Source organism: Spea bombifrons, chromosome 9 (assembly GCF_027358695.1).
Source record: "Spea bombifrons isolate aSpeBom1 chromosome 9, aSpeBom1.2.pri, whole genome shotgun sequence".
NCBI classification, from domain to species: Eukaryota; Metazoa; Chordata; class Amphibia; order Anura; family Pelobatidae; genus Spea; species Spea bombifrons.
The window spans coordinates 42,377,643-42,391,279 of NC_071095.1; the positions used below are offsets into that span (position 1 = coordinate 42,377,643).

General features: G+C 41.8%; 1 protein-coding gene across 4 annotated transcripts in view; it reads left to right on the plus strand.

Moving 5' to 3' along the window:
* The window catches only part of MIDEAS (mitotic deacetylase associated SANT domain protein), a 53,473-nt gene that overhangs the window by 34,240 nt on the left and 5,596 nt on the right, over positions 1-13,637 (plus strand). For all 4 annotated transcript variants that reach the window (XM_053474503.1, XM_053474502.1, XM_053474505.1 and 1 more), the window contains exons 2-8: positions 4,179-5,741; positions 8,177-8,458; positions 10,617-10,956; positions 11,246-11,312; positions 11,516-11,649; positions 11,855-11,958; positions 12,306-12,381. In XM_053474503.1, the coding sequence (XP_053330478.1) occupies positions 4,395-5,741; positions 8,177-8,458; positions 10,617-10,956; positions 11,246-11,312; positions 11,516-11,649; positions 11,855-11,958; positions 12,306-12,381 (2,350 nt within the window). In that variant the 5' untranslated portion in view covers positions 4,179-4,394. The remainder of the gene's footprint in view (positions 1-4,178; positions 5,742-8,176; positions 8,459-10,616; positions 10,957-11,245; positions 11,313-11,515; positions 11,650-11,854; positions 11,959-12,305; positions 12,382-13,637) is intronic.

Consider the following 13,637-nt stretch of genomic DNA (forward strand, 5'->3'; position numbering starts at 1 on the left):
ACATCCTACTTCCTCTGTGCTTTAGCAGAGAAGGCAGAGGGAGGCCGCGCCCCCTGCTGAAGTCTGTAAGCGGCATCGAGGAGCAGCCTTGCAGGTAAGGAGGTGGGGAGGGTGTTTGAATGAGTGTGTGTGATTGAGGGAATGAATCTGTGAATGAATGATTATATGAATAAATGAGTGTGTGTGTGTGTGTGATAGCATGGATGTGTAAGTGCTGGAACCTAGGCATGATGGGACTGTGATTGCTGTTAGCAATCACACTCCTATCATGCCAAGTCAGCCAGTACATGCTGAAACCTGGCCAGCTGCCCCCCTTGTGTATTGATGCTGCCAGCAGTATGGGGTCTGCACTTACAGCCACCCTGTACCAGCATGTACTGGCTGACTTGGCATGATAGGAGTGTGATTGCTAACAGCAATCACAGTCCCATAATGCCTAGGTTCCAGTATTTACTGGATGGATGTGTAAGTGCTGGAACCTAGGCATGATGGGACTGTGACTACTGTTAGCAATCACACTCCTATCATGCCAAGTCAGCCAGTACATGCTGAAACCTAGCTAGCTGCCCCCCTTGTGTAGTGATGCTGCCAGCAGTATGGGGTCTGCACATCACTTACAGCCACCCTGTACCAGCATGTACTGGCTGACTTGGCATGATAGGAGTGTGATTGCTAACAGCAATCATAGCGAGCACAGTCCCATCATGCCTAGGTACCAGCATTTACTGGTTGCCTGGGTTGCCAGCATTTACTGGTTGCCAAGTCATATTGCTAATTTTGTCCAATTGTGTGTTACCTACTTTTATTAAAAATGTGAGTTTTTATTATTATTTTTAAAGGTGGGGATTATTTTTAAAGGTGGGGGTCATTTTCGGTTTTGGCTAAGTGAACCCTTAATGTTTTGGTCCAGAATTTTCATTTTAGTTCATCCCTAGAATAAATCTAGGGAATCCTGAATTTGTAGTCGCAAAACTTTCTAGGCCCAGAAATCAGTGAGAGGAAGAGTAAAGGTTTTGTGTCATTTACTTTATTTTAATCTGCATATTTTATTAAAGGCCATATTTTTTGTCACAGTGAAAAATGAGTGCGGCCCGCGCACGTATACAATTCTGATGAAGTGGCCCACTGCAGAAAAAACTTGGACACCCCTGGTCTAGTCCCCATGCTTTTATTTTATTTTACTGTATGCAAATTCAAGCATGCATGTTTTAGTTATTGAAAGAAACTTTGCTTAACTCCTCCCCTGGCTGCCTCTTTTGAAAACAGGAAGACTACTAATGTACATTTCCTGCATATTATCTAAGAAACTCGCATTGAAACCAAAGCAGCAGCCAATAGCATGTATGTTATCTGACCATAAGTATGATGTCAATTGGAATGGCTAAATGCACAGTTCGTAATTATTTATGTGGTGGATTTATTCAGTCTATCACATATTATAATGGGATTTTAGTCCAGTCAGTCAGTATTACTGGTAATAGTTTGTACATAAATGCATACACCGTCATGCAGATTTTGTTTTATTTTTATTCATGATTCATTAAAGTATGCAGCAGCAGTTCAGACAATTTAAGATAAATTGTTAACAGTCAATTTGCTGCTCTTTTTTGTTTTAATGGTGCTTGCACAGATGGATTCAGTGTGCAGAGTGCATGATATATATGTCTGTAAAAATCTTGCAATAAATGCAACCATTTGACTTATTATTTGTTATTTATTCTGCACCAGGGCACAGTGAAAACCTTTTGTGTAGAACCTTCAGTACTGCATTGCGATAGACTTTTATCATTGATCTCAATCAAGGAGCAGTGATAGCCTTTTATTATTGGTTCTTAATCGGAGCAGTAATAGCCTTTTATCAATGGATCTTGATGAAGGAGCAGTGATAGCCTTTTATTATTGGTTCTTAATCGGAGCAGTAATAGCCTTTTATTAATGGATCTTGATGAAGGAGCAGTGATAGCCTTTTATTATTGGTTCTTAATCGGAGCAGTAATAGCCTTTTATTAATGGATCTTGATGAAGGAGCAGTGATAGCCTTTTATTGTTGTTTTTTAAATAGGGAGCAGTGATACCCTTTTATTTATGGATCTTGATCAAGGAGCAGTGATACCCTTTTATTTATGGATCTTGATCAAGGAGCAGTGATAGCCTTTTATTATTGGATCTTAATTAGGGAGCAGTGATACCCTTTTATCAATGGATCTTGATGAAGGAGCGGTGATGGCCTTGTATCATGGCGTCTGCATCAGGGATCAGTCTTTTATACTGTCATTTGGCTCTGATGTCATCCTCTTAATGCAGGCAGCTGAAGATTGTGACTCAGTTCTGACCCAGTTTATTGGGATAAAAGCCTCGCCCTGCCACAGAGATTACTGCATCTCCCTTGCAAACCTATAAACCTCATTGTGGTAAGAGGGTGTTGGTTACAAACAACCTCGTTTACAGGCAAACCTTAAAATCACCGCACTGGCCGTATGTTATCATTAAAGGAACACCATTGTTATATAGAATTGCTGGTTGTCCAAGGATTCGGGAAACTGCATAGTCATGGGTGTAGTAACCAGGATGGAAGCGTGAACTATGAGCCTATCTTTTCTGGTTAATTTCTACAGAAAAAAACACAAACATTTTATTATGTGGTTATAGTAAAAAGCCATTTATCTCCTACAATATTCAAACTTTCCACTGTGCAAACTAGGTGTGTGTCTATTATGGGGTGATTTAAGGTTCTGCAAATGCATAATAGGCGGAGTACAAAAAATCCTCCTTTGCCATAATTATAAAAATAAATGGAATTACTGTTCTTTATACATGTATGTTGTGCTTCAGATGTAGTGGTTAATTTGCACAGCAAAAAATTACTCATTAAATGTCAGCTTGGCTGTCAATGCAACCACATTTAAAGTGGACTTCACTTATGTTGTGGCAATTATAGCAACTCTTGTATCCGCAGACATTTGAGTAGAGTTGAAAAGGGGCTACCAAGTGACAGAATCTGATTCACTATTAATTATGAAGGGAACGTTTCTCCCTCAATAAGGGCTGAGCTGGTCCTGCCTAATGTATAAATTAATGTGCGAGGAGACTTTGACGAAATCTCACTGATGTCACTATACATTATAGAGGGCCCAGCCAACCTCTACCTGTAGCAGAAACTCACGGAGGTTGTACTTTCACAATGTATAGTGAAGTCAATGAGCTGAAATATAACTCTTCCAAAAATTCTCCTCTGAACTGTCCCTTCAGTGAAAAACCCAAAATGAAAAGACATGTTTGTTCCTGAATCCTGCATTGGGGTAATAAGTAATTTGCAGAAAGTGGCCTGAGAAATATATGCTGTGCCATCGGATTAGCTGCGGCTTCCACATTCTCCATAAGCCCACGTCCGTTATCAGGGAAACTTGGACATATTCATTTAGCTGTTAAAAAATCAAGTACTGCCTACATGCATTTACCAACCTTTTAAGTCCTTTTCTTCTTTTTTAGGTTTGTCACCATAGAAACTGAGCAATTTCTATGAATACAAAATATTCTCATTTACCCTGATCGTGGTGCTGTGCTGATATAATTAGATATGGCTTCATTACATGTGGCCCTATAGCACTTAATGTGTAAGACTCCCATAAAGCTCAGGCAGCTTAAGCATACCTTCCAATTGCCCCTTCTGGCTCTAAATCCCCCTGTCCTTCCTCTCCTGAGGTCCCGCTTTTCTGTTATCTCAGAATGTTTGATGGCCGTGAGTGTATCCCAGTTTATATTTCACAAAAACCATGTCTGCTCTGCAAGACTGGCTTGTGCATAATGCATAGGTAAATGTTTAAGGGTGCTGTTCCACTTAGACAAAACATTACCTGTACTCTGTAGCATATTAAGCCATGTGAACCTCTGGCCTATCGGTGCCTGCTTTTCTGTCATATGAACATTTGAATGTTCCTGGCAAAATTGTAATTGGTTAAATCATTATTTCTGGGAAGGGGCTCGGATCTAAAAGAGTACTGGGAATGATGTTTCTAATGTTGTATTTACTTACAGAAGTGAGATTAAGATTTATTGAATGTCATCTCTCCAATTAAACTATGCATAATCCATTGTATTGATCCTCCATAATGCTCACAGACTGATATACAATAGTCATTTTTATAACTTCTGACTTGCTCTCCTTTTCTCTGTTTCAGATTCATGTAGTTGAGAATTGGGAAGAATCAGAAGGATGTGTCAAAATCTTTTTGATTTTTATACAACTTTTAAAGAAGATATTATAAAGCTCAAGTATTGAATATTTAAATAACTCACCATCCTATTGCTGGCCGTTTTTCTCCTTTTGTAAACAAAAATAATATATATAACAATCACAAGGAGGCATCTCCAGATTCATATGTGTCTTGATTACCATGAATCAGCAGCCTCAACAGAAGGCATCGAATAAAAGGACAGGGAAAAAGATTACATTTTTCAATGATCAGCAGTGCCAACAGGTGTCTGGCAAGGAAGCACAGTTAAAAGACCAGCAGTTCTATGGACCTGTGACTAGGCTTCCAGTATCCCAGGCTTCAGATCTCTCCAAATCTGACAATATGATGAACACGGCGATGTACCCTCAGGAGAGACCAGATGCAGTCAGGGTAAACCAGCAGCCAGTGCCCAGCAAGTGGAACTCACAAGAGAGGAGTGACCAAGCCTGGCAGGGCCAACCTGCAAGTATGTGGCATCGAAATACTGCAGGTTACGGTGTCCCAATGGTAAATGCATACTACAACCAACAAGAGCTGCGCAAAAGAAGCCAGGACAAAGGGGTAGGAGTTCCTCAAGTAGGAATGTATGAAGATGAGATCCAGCAAATGAGATCTAAGCAGGTGGCTCAACTGCAACAGCAAGCATTTGCACGCCAGCAGGCACATTTAAATTCCATTTTGCACGCGCAGCAGCAACAGCAGCAGCAGCAGCAACAACAACAACAACAGAATCAGCAGCTTTCTTTGCAGCCCTTTCAAATGGCATTTGGACACCAAGGTCAGAAGCACGCTCTGCAGGAGTTTTTCCATGTTTTTCCAGATGCTGCATCCAATGCTGCTTATGCCACACAACAGAAGCAGCAGACAGCCCTACCTCAGATGCAGCTGTTTGAAAACTTCTATCCAAGCCAACAACAACAACAGCAGGCACCATATGGCATGCAGCAAGCTGTTTCGGTAGCGCAGTCTCATGGAGCGGTGCAGCAGAAGATGCATGTGGTCGGCCAGTCACATCATGCGCCACCCTCAGAAGAATACATGAAAGCTCTTGCAGAGCAGAGCCAGCAAAGTGTGTTGCCCAAAACCCAGATCCCTTTACCAAGAAGATCACGTAGACTTTCTAAAGAAGGCGTCCCACCACTGGCTCCCTCTGAGATGGCTCAAACAAATAATGCGTACACACAAAATCCATATGAGCATTCAGTGCAACAACATACAGAAGCGCAAGAACGCTACAAAAGGGGGATACAGCAACAAATCCAGAGAGATGTTCAAATACCTATTCAAGACGCCCAGTATTTCAGTCACACAGACCTAAACAAGCTGCCCCCTCCTCAGAATGGAAGTTCTACAGATGTACAGAAAGGGCTTGAACACAACACAACTGGTGCTGTCACAGGGGGAGTAATTCAGACTACGCGGCGAAGGCGCCGTATATCTCAGGAGGCAAATTTGTTTACTCTGGCACAGAAGGCAGCAGAGATGCCGTCCCTTGAAAATACTAAGGTATAGTGACTTAAATGTATTTATTATCTTGGAAAACATAGCAATTTAAATTTTTAAACTCTGTTTATTTGACCCAGGTAATTTTTGGTCCAGGCTTTGTCGCAAATTACTTCCACATGATGGGCATTTTACATGTCCCAGAATGTAGGCTGGATTCCAAACGCTAAATTGACTGTGTGAATAGGGCAGCAAACAGGTCTTCAGCTGTCGCTGAACTATAACTTCCCTCATGCCCGTCAAAGCTTTGAACACCTATAGAGTGAACACGAAGCATGGCAGTTATAGTTTAGTAGCAGCTGGGTGATGACTAATCTTGGCAGTAGAATAATGACTACAATGAACACCCGAAGGACACACTCACCCTGTGGACCTCCAATTGAATGAAGGGGGACATACACAGAACAATAGAGAGGAACAAACTGCTTTAACAGACCACAGACTGGCATGAGATTATATTAAAATTCTTAATTTATCAGACATTGTTTCAAAATCTTCAAGTTAAACTGATTTAACAACCACCCTGTTATACCCAAAGAGTATCCCCCGACAGATGTTGTCACGTGAATGGCACTTGGGCTTAGTCAGAATCATTAAAAGGGCTCTCAAAACGTGTTGCACAGGAATGCTATCACAGCATAATCTTCTGGAACCATTGATTGCTTCATCATTTGATTGACATTTACATAATCATCAGTTTCTCAAAAAACTACAGAACTCCTAGCTTTTCTAGCCAAGCTCAGTGTGTACGTGGAACAACCTTCTGTATCAAGTTACAAAATACATTTCTGGAGTTTATCCAATTTAGATAAAACAAAATTAACAAGGAATAATATTGATTTATTGAGTCAGCAAGGTTTGCTGCAAAATCTGCTACTATGGTGTATATTTCCCGTATTAGCATTATTTATTCCATTTTAATTTAAGATTCTGGCCTGGCTTCAAAATGCACGTTCAAGGTTGTCATACCTTTTTAATGGACCAACGTTCATGGTTGGTGATGTGGAGTCACATGAGCTTCGAGGCCTTAGAGATGCTTTCTTCAGGTGAAGGAGTGACCTCTGAAGTCTTAAAAGCTTAAAAGACTCTACATCTCACTTTGTAAAAGTTGGTCCACTGAATGATATTGCAAACACACAATATCATGTTTTTAAAATTATATATGCAACTAGCCAAGAGAAGGACTTTATTTAGCGGTGGGAACTTGTGGGGCGAAATGTTTACAAGGTTAGCTCCTAGAGTTCCCTTTACCTGGAAAGAACTTGGTCAGTCAGTGGCTCACTGATAGTCACACCTATTCACAGGACACATTCACACCTGTCATCTGCCCCCTAGTGGGCCCTGCAGGCTTCTGACACAGTACTTACAGGTACTCGAGGATGAGAGACAGTCTCTGTGTACTGAAACAATGGACAATGCAGACCTCTCCAGAGCTTATTCTGTAACTCCTATAAGCCATACAATAAGTAGCTAAGGACACAGATAATTGTGTCCCAAGTCTCTAGCTTGAGAGTAACACATTTGCCTACTTTGGTCAAAGAAGAGTTGCAGCCTTAGATGAAAAGATTAGTTATGTTTCTGGCTTCAGGGTCACCGTGACCACATGCTATAAGCAGAATGGAACACAGATAAAAATAGTCTAAATCTGTCCCCATGAGGTTTGAGGAGCTGAGTTTACACTATGTAGTGATTCTTTATCTGCCTGCAGACTTAACATTTGACTGCAATGACTGAACTTGTTGAAAGTTAAAAATAGGAGCAGGGATGGAGCTACACAGTAGGGAAAATGTCTTGGGCTTGCGTCCAAAATAAAAAGTACATATTACAAAGTAACTTTGTGATGGCATGCATAATATTTGTTGCACCCTGTTTTTTTAATGAACATTTGGCTGGTTGATTTGGAATATGAATGGAATAGAGCAAACTCTCATGTATGTAATTGTGTCCATAAACAGATTGTTACTTCTCATGTTTCTAGGAGAAACCGGGTTTAGGGTACAACCTTCGTGGGTTTGGCCTGAAGAGAAACCTAGCATAGTTCTAGAGCTTCATAGTTGACAGTATAAAATGATGTTAGAAGCTTTCTTCACTTTGCAGAAACTCTACGGTTCCAAATTATTATTGTAATTGATCAAAACCGGATCATTGTTTCTTTCTATCCCGGAGTAGGGATGAAGATTTTTTTCATTATCATAGAACGCACTAGTAAACCGATTTCATATTAGGGGTAATATGCCCCTTAATGTGCTGATCAAATTTCATTTAACATTCACATTGACCAGTATTCTGCTTATTCTAAAACTGCAAATGGGATTCCAGAATTGTGTCAATTCTGGAATCCTATTTGCAGCTTTGGAATAAGCAGAATACTGGTTTAGTTCCATACAACTAAAGCTCAGTTAAATGTTTTGAACTATTGGTTCTTGTCTTTATTGCAGGATGGAGATATGGGGGACAAAAAGAAAAATGTGGCATCAAAAAGCAGTGTTGAGTTTCCAGGTTCAACCAAGAGGGCTAAAGTGGACAGTGACATGAGGCCACTGGTAATTCCAGTCTCTGTACCAGTGAAAATGGATAGTGGACGGGAAAAAGCAGAAGATGAAAGGACACAGAAATCAGCTGCCTTCGAGAGGGACTCTTCTGTCACTAAGCCATCTGTAATAGTCACAAGGCACAAAACTGGTCACACAAATCTTGGACTCTCAGAATCCACATTACAGGTGAGAGGTGCCATTAATGGTTGGTCTCCAATATAGTCAGTTCTGATGCCAGGAGAAACACCATGTGGGACAGCATGAGGATGATAATTACATCATGAAATACATGACCGAACTAGGGTCATGTATTACCAAGTTTGCTGATAGAGAATAAGAACTGTAACTTTTGAAACACATATGTTGGCAATTGCATTACAAAGAAATGTAGTACATAAAAAAAAGGAGAAAGGCAAGAATAAGAGGTAATACAAAAAACCTAGGCGAGCACTGGCATGCGAAGGAAGGCTTTGTATAATGCTATTGCACTGCATACATTGGTGTTTAAGATAACACAGCTGAAAATATTTTTCAGAAACAGATAAAGGCCAGAAGCTGGTAAAATTGGCAAGAGACCCCCCCCCAATTCACAGAAAATGCAATGGGGAAAGCGAATATAGGTGGAAATAAGCTTCATTTTCTTAGAGGGGTTATCATGAAGAAATAAAAACACAAAATCTGTACCTAAATTGTGACGTTGCCCACGTAATGATTTTGCCCCCTTCTGCTACCCATTTACCCCCTCCCTTGGTGCATTTAACTTCTGCAAGTTTGTCTAGTAGATCTTCCATTGGCACAGGTTTAGATGCCTGTTCCCTGTGGATCTCCATTCATGGAAGAGACTTAAAGCTCTGGTATATGATGTCATACCCCAGATACAGGTGTCTCTAGCCATCTAATATCTCATTACTTCACTACTAGACAGCTCAGCAAATGGATCACAAGGGGAGCAACAATGGCTGGAACTCGGGGGTTCAGCTGCAGCTACATACCCTGCAACAGCTATAATTTTACCTTCTGTATATACCAGTTTTCAGAATAAGAAGAGTGTGATCTTGTGTAAATTGTGTAAATCTTACGTTAGTGATCCTACCTTATTGATCCATTCTATAAGTAATAGGAGAACTTGTGAGTTTCCAGTGAGGTGGAATTAAATGCGTGGCACATCCAAATGCAATAAACCCACATATCTCTTACTGAGAGGTTACACAGCTAATAAAATAGCCTGTTATTAGCAAAAAGCCGACTCCTGAATCATGAATCACAACAAAACTACTCTGGGGTAACTGAACTTAGTAGCTGCGATATAACATATGGATTCATAGAATTATGAAGTTTTTCTTGTTTTCCATCTCCTAATTCAGCTTCTACTCAAGTGTCTGATGAGTAAGTACAATGTATAATTTTATGTGCACATACCGTATTGGCTCGAATATAGGCCGCACTTTTTTCCCCCACTTTAAGTCTTTAAAGTGGGGGTGCGGCCTATATTCGGGGTCTAGCGCCCGACGCCCGGGACATGCAGTCCCGGGCGCCGGGCAGGCAGCGGGGTTAGGATACAGATCCCCCGCAGCGGTGCAGGGGACCTGTATCCTACTGTCTGATACGCTCAGACAGCCTCCCCTGCCAGCACTTCCCACGGAGGGGGGGGGTGCCGGCACGGGAGGTTGTCTAAGCGCATCGTGCGGACCGATGCACGACCGCACGATGTGTTTTACCTCTACCCACCCCCGACTTACCGGAGCAGACTCCCGGGTGTCTTGCGGGGCCGGCGGGAGACATCTACGCAATACGCGTATGCAACTTCCGGTACCGGCACCGGAAGTTGCATACGCGTATTGCGTAGATGTCCCCCGCCGGCCACGCAAGAGAACCGGGAGTCTGCTCCGGTAAGTCGAGGGGGGGGGGAGCAGAGGAGGACAGTGGCAGCATATCTCGGGGGGGGGGGTCAGTGGTAGCATATCGGGGGGGGGGAGGAGGACAGTGGTAGCGTATCGGGGGGGAGGAGGACAGTGGTAGCATATGGGGGGGAGGAGGAGGACAGTGGTAGCATATCGGGGGGGGGGAGGAGGACAGTGGTAGCATATCTCGGGGAGGGAGGACGGTGGCAGCATATCTCGGGGGGGAGGAGGACAGTGGTAGCATATCTCGGGGAGGGAGGACAGTGGCAGCATATCTCGGGAGGGGGGCAGAGTGGCAGCATGTTTTTTTTGGTGCTTTTTTAAAGAAAGAAACTTTTTCTTTAAAAAAGCACCAAACTTTTAGGGTGCGGCCTATATACGGGGGCGGCCTATATCCGAGCCAATACGGTATATGTGACAAACCCCTGTCTTACTTTTATCAGGCAAACGATGGTTCTCCGGCATCAGAGGGAGAGACCCCTTCGCGGAAGCCAAAGCAGCGACCAAGACCAGAACCTCTCTTTATCCCTCCCAAACCTGGCACTTTCATTGTTCCTGTTGTGTACTCCAACATTACACCATATCAAAGCCACCTCCGGTCACCGGTGCGTGTTCCGGACCACCCTGGGGACCGAAATTTTGAGCTGCCTCCTTACACCCCCCCTCCCATTCTTAGCCCAGTACGTGAGGGCTCTGGACTTTATTTCAATACCATCTTGTCTGCTGGTGCCATGCCCCCACCCATCACCCCCAAAAGCTCCACGCGAACCCTGCTGAGATCCAGTAAGTTTTCTGCAATATATAGTAACATAACAACACCAGTAATTCGCCATTGTAAAATATTTCAATATGCCTCAAAACCTGCAAAACATCTGTCTATTTTAGGATATTTCTAAACATGCTCAGGGAAGTTTGGACTGAACGTGAACTAATAGAAAAGATTTGTGTAATTGTATAATACCGGGGTTGGTGGTGAAGGACTAGTGTCATATTTTACTCTCTTGCAAATGGTTTAATTTTAATGATTACTAGCGTCTCCATTGTGATAATAGTCTTTTACTTTGCTCTGCAGATAGCACAGAGGATATGCCGCCATTGCTCACAGCGATAGGTGAAGCCACTCCAGTTAGCATTGAACCGTAAGTTTTGTAAGGAGCCAAACTTGGCTGTGACTTCATGTCGGTTTCTTTTTACCACCAGTCTTGTAAGAATAACTATAAGTTTCAAATATATGTATTTCCTGATATTTTACAGAAATCCTAGAGGCTCTTTACTTTTGATGAATGAATATTTTGTTCTTCGTGATTGCCAGTAGTTCTTGACATTATTTTCCTTTCTTCAGACGTATTAACATTGGCCCGAGATTCCAGGCAGATATTCCAGGTCTAAGAGACAGGTCTTTAGCCCTTGGCGATAAACACAAAGCTGACCTTGTTTGGTGGCCCTGGGAAGAATCTGAGGACAACCAAGGGAAAGGTGAGTAGAAAGGAAAAGATTGGGTGAACATTTCTAATTTTACAATGACTGGTAAACCAGGAATGTATACATAAGGAACAAGTCAAATATGTCTTATCTTGATTTTATTGTGGTGTTGTGAGTGAACTTTGTGTGCCCTGGGATGTTGCTGAGTGTTTGGTTTCTGTATCTATGTTCTGAATAAGTTTCTATTTTGGGGTTATAGTGGAAGAACTATTGACTGCGGCATGTTCCAGCATCCTACCAGGAGGGGGCACCAATCAGGAGCTGGCACTACATTACCTTCACGAGTCAAGGGGAAACATACTGGTAATTACCCCTTTTTCTCACATCTGTTCACAGTTTGTAAGCTCTGTTGCAAAAATGTATAGATACACAACGAGGGTTGTGTATAAAATGTTATCCGAAGTTTAGAAAATCACCATAGCAACCACCAGAGCAGTCCCCTGGACCATTTCATCAATAACGTATGCAAAAAATCACACCGGTTACGTGCACATGACCTATTTTAGAAGAAAACCAGATAGTTGTATGATTGAAGCTGAAACGCTTCACAACAGTAAAAATAATCAGGTTTCAGTAGCATACTGTACACACAAGCACAGGCACATAACGATTTTGTTATATTTAATTCATATTGATTTCTTCTGTATCAGGCTGCACTCACCAAGCTGCTTCTGAAGAAACCTCTAAGGAGCAGAAACCATCCATTGGCTGACTACCATTACTCAGGTAATGATGTTTTAATGATTAAACTACTAATAATGTTTTTGTGTGAATAAATGTAAGGGTATTGCAATCTACGCAGCTCACAAAATAATCCACACAAGCAGTTTGTAGGGAAACTACCACCGTGTTGTTTTATTGCTAGAATCAGATTAAAAATAGGTTTTTCAAAAATATTGTGCTTTTTTCACTTAAAAAACAGTTCCAACTTTTTTAGGCAGCTGTATATTAGCCATGGTATGTGCTCTAGCTCTGTTATATTAGCCCGATCCATTATATAAATACCCTGACTTCTTATCATACTATCAGTGGTAAACAATAGAATGGCTCATTGTTAATCACCCAGCTAGACACTCTAAAAACCAGAAGTCTATATAGGAACAAACATCATTAGTGTTGCCATAAAATATCACTCTCGCATGGCGTTAGGCCACGTTAGGTGAGCCCGCTGCATGACTGCCTCCCCAGGCAATAAAACATTATTCACAAAGGGACCGTCTGACCTTGTGGCCCCTAGGCCAGCCCACCTTATGCCAAAGGATCACTCAGAGCCTGGTACTGAAAAATAACCTGAATTTAAGGGGGAAATCACCACATTCCAGGTGATCCATAATCCTAAACCTTTTGGTTACTTTCGCTTAAGGTGATGTAAAATAAAACCTAACTTTCTTTGCCCATATTTAAAGGGAACTCAGAAGGTAAACTGATTTCTGTATTTCACACAGGCACATAGTCTGTAGCAGCCATACAAAAAATGTCTTAAAATAAATGGATCATGGCAATGGACCATCGAACAACGGATTAAGTATCTGATTAAACAGCATTTGTTCATTCAGACGTTGATTAATCAGCTACTTCATCTTTCCTCTTACGATCCATCTTATTCGGCTTTGTGGCTGCAGGACTAACCATTTAATATTCCATTACCACATGCCTTGTTGATTCTTTCCTTAGATTAAAACATGTACAATATAAGTTTTACTTTACATTCCCTCTTAACTCTTGTCCAGGCTATAACGTAGGGTCCTCGGTGAGTTTGACTGTTTAACCATTGACGCTTTTCTTACATTGGTGCAGCCACTGTCTGCAGTTTTCTTTGTATAATGTTGCAGACTGTACAGTCATTGGAACGTGACTGTTCTGCACTCTTTGCCACTTCTTGTGCCTGACACATCACAAATCAGGCCTACGCAATCTTTGTGATGTTAATGGACACTTGGGGGCTTTGTGCTCTGTATCGACCTGTCATCACTGGGTATCGC